Raw genomic sequence first — 14,286 nt, forward strand, 5'->3', positions numbered from 1 at the left:
ATAACTAAAATATGGTTGTAGCAGATACTCTGTAAGTATTAGTAAAAAACTTCAGAAAATCAAAGATGTCTTTAAAGACCAAGTCAATCAATCAATACAAGTTTGTTTTAAAATTTAAAATCGGTGTAAACCATTTAAAAAAATAAAAACTATAGAAACACTTTAAGCTTTCCTACTTTCATGCTTGAATACTTAGACATAGATTTCAAAATTTAGACAGATTTCTAAGTTAGCCGTTTAGACATGTTTGGTTAACTTAGGACATTCAGCAGTACGGCTATGCTGCTGAATGTCCCCGAAGTAAGCACTACTTAGGTGGCTAGGTTTTAGCCATCTAAATTTTGACCTGCTATTATTTATATCTTTATTTAAAATCATTTATGAATTGCTTAACTGATATAATCTCCCAAAGTGATGTACAATAATATCAACATATAAAATAATAGTACAATAAATTCAACCTTAAAATAAAAACATACCTTATCTCACCCCAACATTTTATAACTTTCATCATCATCTAGAGCTCCAAGTTTACCAGTATCAACATTCCACAATACCCAACATCAAGCAGGTCTAATTTACCTGGATAAGTTATCCACCGAACACTGAGAATCGTTATTTAGCAGATAACTTATCCGGCTAAGTAGTGCCACCCTAATCTTTCCACTGCTTGCCCATAACTTATGCAGCTATCTAGCACTAAATACACTTTGAATATTGGCCTCTTAATGCAGATTTAGTTAAATAAATGGCATTACATTCAACATTTTGAAAATTATGTTTGGATGTCAAGGGAAAATGCATGGCTCTGGTGCACCTATTTACACAGTTGTCTAAAGTGCTACATCTAACATACAGCAGATCCATAAAAATCCACATCTGAAAATATCTGAGATGCATAACTTCAAACCTGGATATGTAGGTTCACATTTTTATCCATCAGAGTTCCAGTTAATATTTTGAAAATGTAGTCCTTAATATCTATAGAAGTACCTACTTTCATACATAATCAGCAAAACTAAAACTTTTTTCGAGTATATGGCTCTTATTACAATGCAGCCCCTTTGTATATGGAATATGAAAAGATATTATCAAATATTCAATTATTTCTGCCACCATCTGCCTACAAATAGACCAACCACATTCAAAAATGAAAATTTCTGCATATACTTACAGCTACAGACACCTGCACAGCTACCTGCACTTATGCTAACATATTTACTAAACTCAATTAATGCTAACACAGGTCTTAACATGAGTTTATAGTACTAATGCAATTTAGTGAACTCTGTTTTTTCATTAACAAATATTTCTGAGCTAACATGCCAATGAGCTTATTATAATGCTGCTTTCGAATAAAAGTTAACCGTAGCCCAGCCCCCAGCTACCCTGGTTTTGAATGGTAAAAGGGCAGCTAGCACCAAATTTGGCCCCCATAGTGGAGTAAAGCCTACCACTCACATCACTCCCCTCCTCAGCAGAGTAAAAGCAATCCCTTCACATCGCTGCCCTCCCCAGACTCATCCCAGTGGCCCCCTGACTCCATCTCCAAACCTTGCCTGCCACGTGACCATTAATAGAGCGCCCCTCTCTTGTGACACTCTCTCCTACCCCCTCTTGTGCTGACACATGTTTTTCCTTCTTTACCCTAAGGATTCTCCAGGTCCATAAAGAGGCAGGAGTGATCCCCAGTTACTCCTGCCCCATTGGCGCCATCATTCAAAATAGTGCTGGTGGGTGACCCAAGTCTCCTCTTTGCCCCTTATTTGTATTTCTCACAGGACAAGCAGGATGGTAGTCCTCACAAATGGGTGACATCGAGGATGGAGCCCTGTACGGAAAACTTTTCTGTCAAAGTTTCAACAAGCTTTGACTGACACTAGCACACTGGGTGCACTGAGCATGCCCAGCCTGCAATTATCCCTGTGAGCCACAGGTGTCTCCCTCAGTCTTCTTTTTTCCGCTCTGCAGTCAGCATAGCGGTTGGAGCTCTGTGAGGATTTTTTTAACTAATTACCTCATGGAAACACTTAACTTTTCACTTCAAAAAACACTTTTCCCTGCACAGGTCTCCCTCCGCGTACGTTTTTACGACGCTCGGTGAGTACTAATTCTTATTTTTCGGTCGGTTTCTGTCACTATCTTAAGGCTGTTAACTGACTGAAGCCTTCCCTTCCCCCATTTTTCAGTTAGCTTTAAACAGCTTGCGAGTATCTCTGTGACACTCTGCTTGCTTATGCTAGTGGGGTAGGGATTTTTTCCTTAACTTTAGGACCTCTGTAGCTTCAAGTCCTTCGTTCCCTGGTACCCTCACGCAGTCGATACCCTATCGCTACACCGGGACCCTCCTAAACCGCCCTGGGCTTTTATATGTCATCAGTGCCCCTCCCCCCACGGTGCCCTGATGCCTTTATCCATGTTTTTTGCTTTTCAGTGCTACCAGGCTTTTTCCTCCTATGCACTGTTTTTTTCCTTGGGCTTCCTCGGTGCCGTCCCTACCCGGATGCATGCCATTGACGCACACGCTGTTAGTCACTGCCATGCATACTCGGGTCGCCGCCACCGCTGCCCGAGACACTTTTTAACGATCCCAGGGTCACTTCATCGATGCCACCCCCCCTTTTGGGGATGCCATCGATGCCCCATCCTCCCCACCGATGTCCAGCCCTTTTCCATCGGTGGGCATCGGTGCCACATCGATTCGTCAGTGGGCATCGATGCCGGATGGTCCCCATCGGTGGACATCGGTGCCGGATGGTCCCCATCGATGGACATCGGTGCCGGATGGCTTGTCCGTCGATGGCATTGGTGCCGGATGGCCGTCCGTCGATGGCATCGGTGCCAGGTCCTTTTGCATCGATGGACACCGATGCCCAGGTGTTTCATCCATGGGCATCTATGTTAGAATGCATCCATCGAGGGCAGTCGATGCCAGGCTGCTCCCATCGGTGAAATTCGATGCCCAGGTGGGTCCCATCGGTGGGTATCCATGCCGGCTCGATTCCGTGGATGGGCGTTGATGCCAATGCCAGCCTTATGGCTGGCATCGATGCCCATGCCGATTCCAGGACTGGCGTTGATGCCGGGATGGAATTCATCGACTGGGAGATCCATGCCATCGATTCCATACGTGTCCATATCGATGCCACCGACACACGTGTCTGGGGCACCGATGCCATGTACACTTGGAAATCTGAGTCTGTCCAAATCGATACCGTCAACGTCTGTGGCCCTATAGTTGATGCCCGTGGCCATGCCACAAACGGCATAAATGCCCGCCTCCATGCATCGATGCCCTCGACACCTCCGTTTTCCTTCGGTGTCCTTGACGCCCTATTGATTCGACTTCGACTCAGTCGATGCCGGTATCTTTTTCAATAACGGCAATGTTTTTCGATTATTCGATTCCACATCGTTTCAAAAATACCTATGCCACTGCTGTCAGTGCCCGTCACTGTCATCATTCTCCTGGCCAGTCATCGACGATTTTTCATACCCATTTTGATGATATCCTCGAAGCCCCTTAGGTTGCCTTCAATATCGTCAATACCGACATAGCACCGCCACATAATACCCTCGCCTCCTCACATTGCTCCACGCTTTGGGTTCTTTTTTAAGCCCCGTATTAGCTTAAGACACTCCATTGTGTCAGGAGCAGAGCAGGCGTGCTGACAGTTCATCATCGATCGCCTTCCAGGACGACGAGGGCTTCCATCTCGGCGCTGGGGAAAGACCGGGCCGAGCACCGTGGCACCCATCATCGCCGACATCGTGATCGTCCGCCGCTGACGCCATCCAGCACATCGGTGCCATCCTTCTCCAGGCTGGACAACGCTCGGGCAGAGCGACATCACCACTGCCATCAGCACTGTTCCTACAGTTTTGGCAGTCCTTGGTGATCCAGAACTTCCGGATCCAGGTCCGACAGCTTCTGCATTGGCGTCACGACACATCGAGCCGCTGTGACGAGGGAAGGGAACATGAGTTCCGTTAGGGCTCCTCTGTTCCTGGCGTGCCCCACCGTCAAGTGGTGTGGGACTATGGCCATCTGTTACACTTAGCAGTCTAAACGCCACTCACGCCTGGCCTGTCTCCTCTGTACCTGTGCCACCATACCGGGTTTCAGAGCGAGATGGACGTTTACGTCCCCGGCCTTACCCTCGAGGACTCCGGAGACCGTCGGAGTCAACAATCTTCACCGGCTCATCTTGCGGCGATCCACGTCGGATGGTAAGTACCCGCTTCGGCGGCATTCCCATAGAGTTGTGTTCTCCCATTCGGACCGTGGTTCGAAAAGTTCTGGGTCATGTGCCTTTTAGAACTGTATTAGTGTCACATATCGCTATGTTAGCTATGTTAGCCACAATATCAGGAGAACCCCTCTATCTTCTTGGGATTGCAGCAGGGCTTCTTCTCTTGTCAGTAACAAGTCCCTGTGCCGACCAATGCTCTGACTCTTGGTTCCCTCCCAACCAAGGTCCAGCTGCATTGGCTGATCTGCTAAACATGAGATTCAGCAACCATTGCCCCATGTACAAGTCCACCTTGAGGCCTGGCCACAGGTCTCAGTGTCTCCTTGTACAGCATACAGAAATGCGGGTACCACTTACCGCTCACACACCTGCAGGAGCCTACATGATATCCTCCATTGGGACACCTCCTGGTCTCCCATCTGGTCAGATATCAGAGCGGCCACCCCACCTTGTACCAAAGTCCCGGTACACTCCCCCAGGCGCTACGAAGTGCAGAGGGGAGAAGGGAGGGGGGTTGGGGAGTTTTAATTGCACTATTCTTTCTTTTAACAGAAAATAGTTACTCTCCGCACATCCTGGACCTAAGAAAATCCAACTTTCTTTAGACGTCACAGGTACAATGGTATCTTTGGTTACCATCACTCCATACTGCAGTAAGTACATTATTTTAATGTTTCTATGTGCTTTATGGTGAGTCAACATTACAACCCCAAGCTCTGCCGCTGGCACCAGCTTCGGTTAGTGAACTGTCTCTTGCATCACTGTTGGTGAATGCTGTTTTCTCTGCGGAGTGTAACATCATTCACTTTCCTTGCATAGACTACTGCTAACCACTTTCAGTACATGCAAGGAGCTCTCACTTTTTTCAGGACTCACTATACATTTACTAACTGGGATTACTGTCACTGCCATAAATCCCTTCTGTAACACTTCTGGACACCACAGTCTTAAGACCCTCTTGTCCAGCATGCGCACAGACATTCTGATACATTGTTATATGTCCCTGCGCATATTTTCCATAACCTCAGCCTTTCAACTTTTCATGGTTGGGCTATGGGGTTTCTTCCCACTATGCATTTTTCTCATAATTCAAAACTGCTATGGGTTATATTCAGTGACATTCTATACTCAATGGACCTAAGTGGTTTCATTGCTTTCGTCCCTGATTCTTATCCCAGTTCGAACTAGGACCTAGTCTCCTTCGACTCATGCTCGCAATTCCTTAGGGTTATAAAGTTTCTCCTGAAAGCTGTCAACCCATTATGCATCTATTGCACTCCAGCATAGTTTCTCATAAACTTCCTGGACGTTGCACCCATGAGTTATGCCCTTATGCCTTCCAATACTGCTTTTGCAACAATTCTTTGTGCATACAGACAGACAGCATAGGGACAATGTGCTTTCCAACTCATAAGCACGCATTACCTCTTAGCTGCTCTGCTAGACAGCTGCGCAGCTCTACCCTTGGCCCTTGTTCACTTCATGCGTCTTTGGGCCACATATCTAAGAGATTTAATGAACGCTCTATCAGACCTTCTCCACGTAGGTTCTATCCTCTCGAATGGTCTCAATTACATGTGTACAGGGCAAATCTTTTAACGCTGAGTTTAACTAAACTTTCCTCGGCGTCTGCATCATTCCATACGATGCACAGGTTCTGCTCCCTGCACATGTTTCCTATGCGTTCCCTTAGATGCCTTTTCTTCCATCAAAGGCCTCTTCAATATATCTCTTCTGCTGCCTCTCGTAGCCAGCATTCTTCTAATGTTGAACTGGGATGGGGTTCAGTATTCTTTTCCCCACTCCCTGACTGAGATCAGTATGCTTTCCCATACTTCTCAATCCATCATATCAGTAACCTTTTATTCTCTCACCAGTCAGTCCCAAATCATAGACTTACTGATGTTCTTAGGTTCTGGTAGCGTCACAAAACCTTCTAAACATAAATCTTGCCGTTTAATATGGCAGGCTTTACTTCCTGACGCTAAAAAAAAAAAAAAAAAAAAAAGAGGTATTACCCCTTTTACTTTTCCACCATTTTTTCTTACTCCCTCGGATTCTGTTCTCCAGACATCCTCCACATAGATACACCTTTCTCTTAGGAGGTGTATCGTTTTGGGAGTTGGGTTCCCGTTTTCGGTAATCCTCTCTGAGTCGGCTTACCATGGATTATCCACTGATCAAGCCGCCTCTATTTCTCTAATCATGGAATGAACATATATATTCTCCTTATAAGTCTCATACATTCTACGTTTGAGCCTTTCCATTCCTCTCTTCCACAGTTTGGCAAGGGAACTTCTTTCCCTCTTAATGTCATTCCTGCCAGCAGGGTCCGTGAGTTATGCACTCTTTCCATACTCACCTGACTCCGTTCCTCTGCCACTGAGTAGTTCTACGCATTCAACTTTCTATCCTTTTCAGGTAGATGTTGTATCTCCTTTCCTCAGAAAATACTCTATTAATTTTTCCTAACCTCTCTCTCTCGCCCTAGGGAGAGACTGGGTTTTCCACATTCCTGGACAGTAATGCTGCGCTTACATTCTATCTACATTGCACTGTATTCCATGTGAATTCCACTTGACTCTTTCCTTCATGCAAGGGTCAAGCTGCTACTTCCAGTGGCCACACAGACCTAATCCTTCTGATTAAGTGGTCTATATTTCCTTTCCTACCAACAAGCAGACATTTCACTACAACACTGTGGGTATCCACATACTGTTGTGTCCGTCTTAGCCTTAACAGCTTCCCTTTGGTTACTGCTGCTTGTACTTTTTTTATCAGGTTGCAGCCTGGAGTCCTCTCCATACCTTCGCAGCCTATTATTGCTTACATTTGACTAGCCGGCATGCTCCATGTTTGGCCAGTCCGCCTACTCTTACTTTTTTCAATTCACTACCCAACATCCTTCCACGAACCCATTATGGTGTTGCGGATGCCCTCCGTTCCCATTTCCACCTCAGTCGTTACGCCTTTGCGCATCTGCGGTGTATCTGGTGCATTCCCGGGCATCCTCAGCTCGGTACTCACCCATTTGTGAGGACTACCATCCTGCTTGTCCTGTGAGAAAGCAAATGTTGCTTACCTGATGTAACAGGTGTTCTCACAGGACAGCAGGATGTTAGTCCTCACGAAACCCGCCCGCCACCCCGCGGAGTTGGGTCTGTATACTTTTATTTTAGTTTCGCTTGCGCTTTTTAGCTATAAGACGAGATTGAGGGAGACACCTGTGGCTCACAGGGATAATTGCAGGCTGGGCATGCTCAGTGCACCCAGTGTGCTAGTGTCAGTCAAAGCTTGTTGAAACTTTGACAGAAAAGTTTTCTGTACAGGGCTCCATCCTCGATGTCACCCATTTGTGAGGACTAACATCCTGCTGTCCTGTGAGAACACCTGTTACATCAGGTAAGCAACATTTGCTTTCTCCTCTTGTTGAACAGTTACAATGTAAACCGGCATGATGCACCCACGAATGTCGGTATAATAAAAGCTAACAAATAAAAATAAATAAATACATATTTGCAGCTGGAGCCATTTTGAATTATGGTGCTAGCGGGATAGGAGCAACTGCCTCATTCTGGTCCCGAAGTCTCCTTGGTGTAAAAGAGAGGCCTGGGCTGGTGGGAGGGGGTTTTAGGGGGTACTTTTCTTGATGGTCAGGTGAGAGGTGGCATTGTGCAGGGCGGCAGGGATTGGGGAAGCTATGATATTGAGAGTGCGCTATAACTCTAAGGGGGGAAAGGAGGAGGAAGGGAAGGAAAACCTAGGGTTAACTGTCCTTTTACGATTTGTAGGCAGGGTGGCTGGGGACATGCATTTCCACCACTTACTGCCATATTTACTAAACTGAGGTACCTCAGCTTATTGCAGTTTAGGGAATACAGTGGTAACTAACGTGTTAAAACCATGTATTAAAGGACATTTCAACACACCTTAGTAACTAAATAGGCCCCTAAGAATGCAGAGAAAAGTAATTAGCAGTTTACTCATTCTGTTCTGTGATCACCTGTCAGGAAATGCTTAGTATGCTGTGTCAATACTACTGAACTCTTCAATTTTTCAAACTTGAGCTAACGAAATAAATGCTCCAAAATCTTTTAGCTGATTATTATATTAAAACAGACAACTTGTATCATTAGATACAAATGCAGATTTGTTGATTATTTGCCATTAACATCAGCACAGAATGATTCTATAACGGCTACTAATAATGCATTATTGACCTTATTCAATAAAGATTTTTTTTCCATGGGCACAGAATGGGAAAATGTTCTTTTGAATCAGGCCCTATATCACTTTAGTTATCTTCTGTCTGCAACACAGAGCAGTCTCAGGCCAGCTGGTACAACAGAATTTGCAAAATGTTTAGTTAATTATGGGAAAATGTAACTTCTGGCTGCAACAACTAAAGGGATTTTGTGAAGCATCATGTCTTGTGTGTGCCAAAGTGTGCATCCAATTTTAAAATTAATATTGCATGCAAAGCACAGATAAAACTGTGTTTCTGAATCAATCACAGGTTGCAATGATTATTGATTACCCAACTGATAATGAGGCCATTGTACTTATCTAATTTTTGGAATCTGCCGAGGACTTGTGAGCTGGACCTAGCTTAATGGACTTTGGTCTGACTCAGCATGGCATTTCTTATGTTCTTAGAATGAATTAACATCAGCCAATAATGCATGTTAATGGGAGTGTTTAACTTGTGCATTAGTAGCCGGTGGAAATGAGATACAAACAAGATATTAATTAATGCATGTGCTAATCTATGCACAGTAATGTGGATGTTAAAGCAAAAAGGAAACCACACCTCACTGAACGGTAGTTAAGTTTTCTGCATTACATTTTGCACCTTTTAATATGTAATGTTTTTTGCTGAAGTAATAGGTATTGAGCTATTTAGTATTGTTTTGCACCTCTAGACCTCAGCAAAGGTTTTGTGTTAACGTCAGCACAAGCTAATGAATATGCATTATCATTAACATTACCTTTAATGTACTTTAGTATATTGGCCCCAAAGTTCACCTAATGAATCCCCTGCTTATGCTGTAAAGTAAATAAACTAAACTGGCATGCCTAACCGATGCAATCTGAAATCTAACAGACGTTGTATATTGTTTTCATTTGCAAGCTCACTGCAGTATTTATGTATTCAAGAATCCTGAAATAATACTGTAAATAAACATCAAAGCTTACTGCAAAGGTGATCTGAAGAGAACAGTGCGCCACTTCTATATACTGGTACTCAAGCAAACACCCTGAGACAGTAATATAGCGATGGTCCTCAGGTGCCCAATCTGGGGCAGGGGTCACTGATGTCACTGCACAGCCCGGTCCATTCTCCATCCACCAGGAACGATGCATTGAGACATTAAAGGTCATAATAAGATCTTTTTCCTGAAAAGACAATGAATAAACACAATATCAAAATAATACAATGCTCTGATCAGGGCCTCCCAAACCTGTCCTGGGGACCCCACAGTCATTTGGGTTTTCAGGATAGCCACAATGAATATGCATGAGATTAATTTGCATATAATGGAAACAAAAAAACATACACATTTCTCTCATGCTGTCGTGAAAACCCGACTGGCTGGGGGCTCCCCAGGACAGGTTTGGGAAGCTCTGGCTTAGGTAGCTATTCAGGTGAAAGTTGACTAGAAGTCCGCTAGGTCCAACCTGCAAATTGTTTAGCAGTTTTTTATGAGAAAATCTAGAGGAAGTTGGCTCTCTCTTCTCCACGCCCTGTGCTTCTGTAGCAAAGTGAAGAAACATTGCTCCCCAGAGGCACTTGTATCAGCACTCGTCCCTAGAGACTAACTAAATTATCATAACCACTAACCTCTTTTACCCCAAAACATGTACAATTATTACTTAGCATTGTAATAATACCAGCAAAATATTCTACAATTTATCACTCTTTAAGTAAAGAATCTCTTCTGAACAGTTAGGCTTACTGAATGTTTAAGTCTATGGCTTGTGATGCCAATTGAGATGTGGTATTTTCTTGACTCATGGAAAAAGCAAAATTTTGCCTTCTCGACCCGGAGAGGGACCACGGTGTCAGGCTAGACTCTGGACACACAAACATAGGCCTGGATTTATCAAAATGCGGTAAGTACCGCATGCGAAAGCAAAAGGGGTGTGTTTTATGCTAATATAGCATTTATCACAATTTGCAGTAATTACCTGTGTGAAGAGCTAAGTTAGCACAAATTGCGATACCCTTTTCAGATTCTGTGATAAGTGCCAGACCTGTATTCAACCACTGGGGGACCATTGTTAATGGAGAGAGAGAGAGAGAGAGAGAGAGAGAGAGAGAGAGAGAGAGAGAGAGAGAGAGAGCGAGCACCTGGCCATAATGTCATGGCCCATAGGTAGGTATTTGTATCCCTATGGTAGGCCCATCTAGTAACTCGAGGTGGGGTTTAGGTAAGAGTGTAGGGGGTTAGGGGCCACTTTGACATTCTACGTGACACCTACAAACAGAACAATGGTCTCTTGTGAAGATTTGATGGCCTTCGGAGTGAAGAAACTCACTCCAAGATGAGATTTGGGCAAGTTTCTCTCAACCTAGCTTGATGTTACTACTCGAAATGAGCATCTCAAGTGTTGAAAGCTGTTTCCCACTCGTCACCATCGTGGATGCGAACCAAATTATAGGCTCCCTTCAGGTCAAGTTTCGAAAATATCTTGGCTCCTTGAAGTCGATCAAACAGCTCTGAGATCAGAGGTAAGGGGTATCGGTCTTTAATCGTGATCTCGTTCTTGCTGAACTCTGCTGCTTTACCCCTTGGGCAGTCCACTTGAGTGTACTCTTTCAACATGGACTATCTGGGGCCTTCACTTGAACTCTGCTGCCTTGCCCCTTAGGCTGTATCCTTGAGTGCACTCTTTCAACATGGACAATCTATGGCCTTCATTTGAACTCTGCTGCCTTGCTCCTTAGGCTGTCCCCTTCAGTGCACACTTTCAACATGAACTGACTAGGTCCTTCACTTGAATTCTGCTGCTTTGCCCTTTAGGCTGTCCCCTTGAGTGTACTCTTTCAACATAGATTGTCTGGGGTATTTTTCTAGCTATCACATAGCAGGGCTGCTATCAGCTCCAACATAACAGCTGTACTGTAGCTATTGGGGGTGCCATTTCCGCTTTCTATGGTCTTTGTTGTAATCATGATTGTGCCACAAGGATAAAATGCTAAGCCTGATTATGTAATGATGCCATTTCAAACAATATATGTACAGGTCTACACAGAATGTACTGTGCATATAATGTACAATGTTTCATGCTATTTGCTATTTTGTCCTTGCAGATTGTGATTACCTAAGATGTTGACTTGATTTCAAATACTGGCCTACATATGTTCCCTAATAAAGTGATCACTGGTTTTAAAAATACATTTCTTGGTTGGCTCCTTTCATTGTCTGTTTTTTGTGTAAAATGTTCAGTAGGTACAAGGTTTGCACACCACATGACGTTGCATGCTAGAATGTCCTGGTACATTCCAAGTAGCCACTTATTGAGCACACAAGACCATATGGGCTAGGCCATACAACTGAATGGTCAGTGAATGCTCATAAGGAAGACAGCAAAAGCTAAAAATAAGGTCATTACTGGGGACCTTTAGGATTGCCTTTTGTTGCCTTCTTCATACTGCATACTCTTTGCTAACTCCTGCTTACATGGGCCTGTATGTAAAAAGGAGAGTAGCTAGCTGGTGCACATAGTATATTGTAACATGTAGAGCTTGTGGGGTGTTAGGGGGAAGTTAGAGTCATCATCACATCAGACCTGATCCTTGGACCCCTTACTTGTGTCATGATGCAAAGGCTATTTGTAAACCAACCTTTGCAGCATTCACACTAAACCAAACATGACATCTACTTGATGAGTGTTGGTATAGAGTCAGCTGCTGTGTGACAACTAGGGATGAGGAGTGAGGGAGTAGTGTCTTGTCCAGAATGTCCACTGGTGAAGAGAATAGGGCCTAAAGGGTTCCTGCTGCTGCTTGGGACCAGGCAGACTTCCACAGACTGCCTGGCACCCCTGAACTGGCATGGCTTTGGGATCTGTATAATAGCTATAAAGTAAGAAGAACCTTACAGGTAGCATTCAGATCCCAAAGACAGCCCACTGTCTTTGGGACGTCATCTCAGAGGGACTTCCACAGTTAGTCTGTGGAAGTCTGCCTATGATCAAATTTGAATTAATGACTGGAAGGGGGACAGTAAGCAAATCCACAGCTCTCGTGCTAAACTTTTAAAAGGGAAACTTTGAAAAAATGAGAAAATTAGTTAGAAGAAAACTGAAAGGAGCAGCTACAAAGGTAAAAAGTGTTCAAGAGGCATGGACATTGTTAAAAAATACCATCCTAGAAGCACAGTCCAGATGAGTTCCACACATTAAGAAAGGTGGCAGGAAGGCAAAACAATTACCGGCATGGTTAAAAGGTGAGGTGAAAGAGGCTATTTTAGCCAAAAGATCTTCATTCAAAAATTGGAAGAAGGATCCAACAGAAGAAAATAGGATAAAGCATAAGTATTGGCAAGTTAAATGTAAGACATGGATAAGTCAGGCTAAGAGAGATTTTGAAAAGAAGTTGGCCATAGAGGCAAAGATTCACAGTAAAACCTTTTTAAATATACCCGAAGCAGAAAGCCTGTGCGGGAGTCAGTTGGACCGTTAGATGATCAAGGGGTTAAAGGGGCATTTAGGGAAGATAAGGCCATCGCAGAAAGATTAAACAATTTCTTTGCTTTGGTGTTTACTGAAGAGGATATTGGGGAAATACCCGTTCTGGAGAAGGTTTTCATGGGTAATGATTCTGATGGACTGAAACATATCCCAGTTAACCTAGAAGATGTGATAGGCCTGATTGACAAACTGAAGAGTAGTAAATCACCTGGACCGGATGGTATAAACCCCCAGGAAGAGCCAAGTTTTGAGTTTTTTTTAAATTTGGGTGTGGAGGTTTCAGTGCGTAAGTCTGGGGGCAAGGAATTCCAGAGGGTAGGGCTGGCAAGTGAAAGGGCTCTGTTTGTGGTAGAGATGAGTCTTATTGATTTTATAGATGGCGCGCAGAGGCTTCCATGGAGAGCGGCGCGAGTTTGTCTTGAGGAAGTGCGAGGAAGGAAGGGGGGGTTTATCCAGTGGTAATGCTCATTAGTAATACTTTTGTGAATAAGGGTAAGGATTTTGTATAGGATACGAGATTGTATAGGAAGCCAGTGGAGAACGATCAGAGTGGGAGTGATGTGGTTCTTCTTGTTAGCATTTGTGAGGATACGTGCAGTAGCATTTTGAAGAAGTTGCAAAGGTTTGATGTAGGTAGCAGGGAGACCAAGGAGGAGAGCGTTACAGTAATCTATTTTAGAAAATATGATAGACTGGAGTACAGTACGGAAATCAGAGAAGTAAAGTAGAGGTTTGAGGCCCATAGTTTTTAAAGGAAAAGCTTTTGGGAAATATGTGCTTTGAATATTCAATTTTGAAACTAATACTTTATATGACAAGAGTTTTTTGGGAGTATTTTGATTATACATTTCCCCATTGTTTATGCACATCCAGTTTGTATCTAGAGGGTGGCATCAGTGGTATATGAATGCTTTTTTTTTTACTTCTTGAGGTAATAACGGGGGGGGGGGGGGGGGGAGGGGTTCTTTGCCTTATTGTTTGTTTTTTGAATTTTTTAAAGGTTTTGCTTCTCTCAAATTGTATTTTTGAAATATTTAGTGATCTTTCTGTACTCATATATTTTCTACATAAATGAAGCATCATACAATAGCATGAAAAGAATGAGTCAACATTTTGAAAAAAATAGTCCCCTTGACATTGTATTTATTAGGGATGTGAATCGTTTTAGGACGATTAAAATTATCGTCCGATAATTTTAATATCGTCTTAAACCGTTATGGAACACAATACAATACAGATTCTAACGATTTATCGTTATAAATCGTTAGAATCGTGAGCCGGCACACTAAAACCCCCTAAAACCCACCCCCGACCCTTTAAATTAAATCCCCCCCCC

At 43.6% G+C, this 14,286-nt stretch overlaps 1 protein-coding gene across 2 annotated transcripts in view; it reads right to left on the reverse strand.

Moving 5' to 3' along the window:
* LOC115088273 (sodium/potassium-transporting ATPase subunit beta-1-interacting protein 2) overlaps nucleotides 1–9,640 on the reverse strand; it is a 297,184-nt gene extending 287,544 nt beyond the window's left edge. For both annotated transcript variants that reach the window (XM_029596390.1, XM_029596391.1), the window contains exon 1: nucleotides 9,450–9,640. In XM_029596390.1, coding sequence (XP_029452250.1) covers nucleotides 9,450–9,635 — 186 coding nt within the window. In that variant the 5' untranslated portion in view covers nucleotides 9,636–9,640. The remainder of the gene's footprint in view (nucleotides 1–9,449) is intronic.
* Between the last annotated feature and the right edge of the window lie 4,646 nt (nucleotides 9,641–14,286).

Source organism: Rhinatrema bivittatum, chromosome 3, assembly GCF_901001135.1.
Source record: "Rhinatrema bivittatum chromosome 3, aRhiBiv1.1, whole genome shotgun sequence".
Classification (NCBI taxonomy): domain Eukaryota; kingdom Metazoa; phylum Chordata; class Amphibia; order Gymnophiona; family Rhinatrematidae; genus Rhinatrema; species Rhinatrema bivittatum.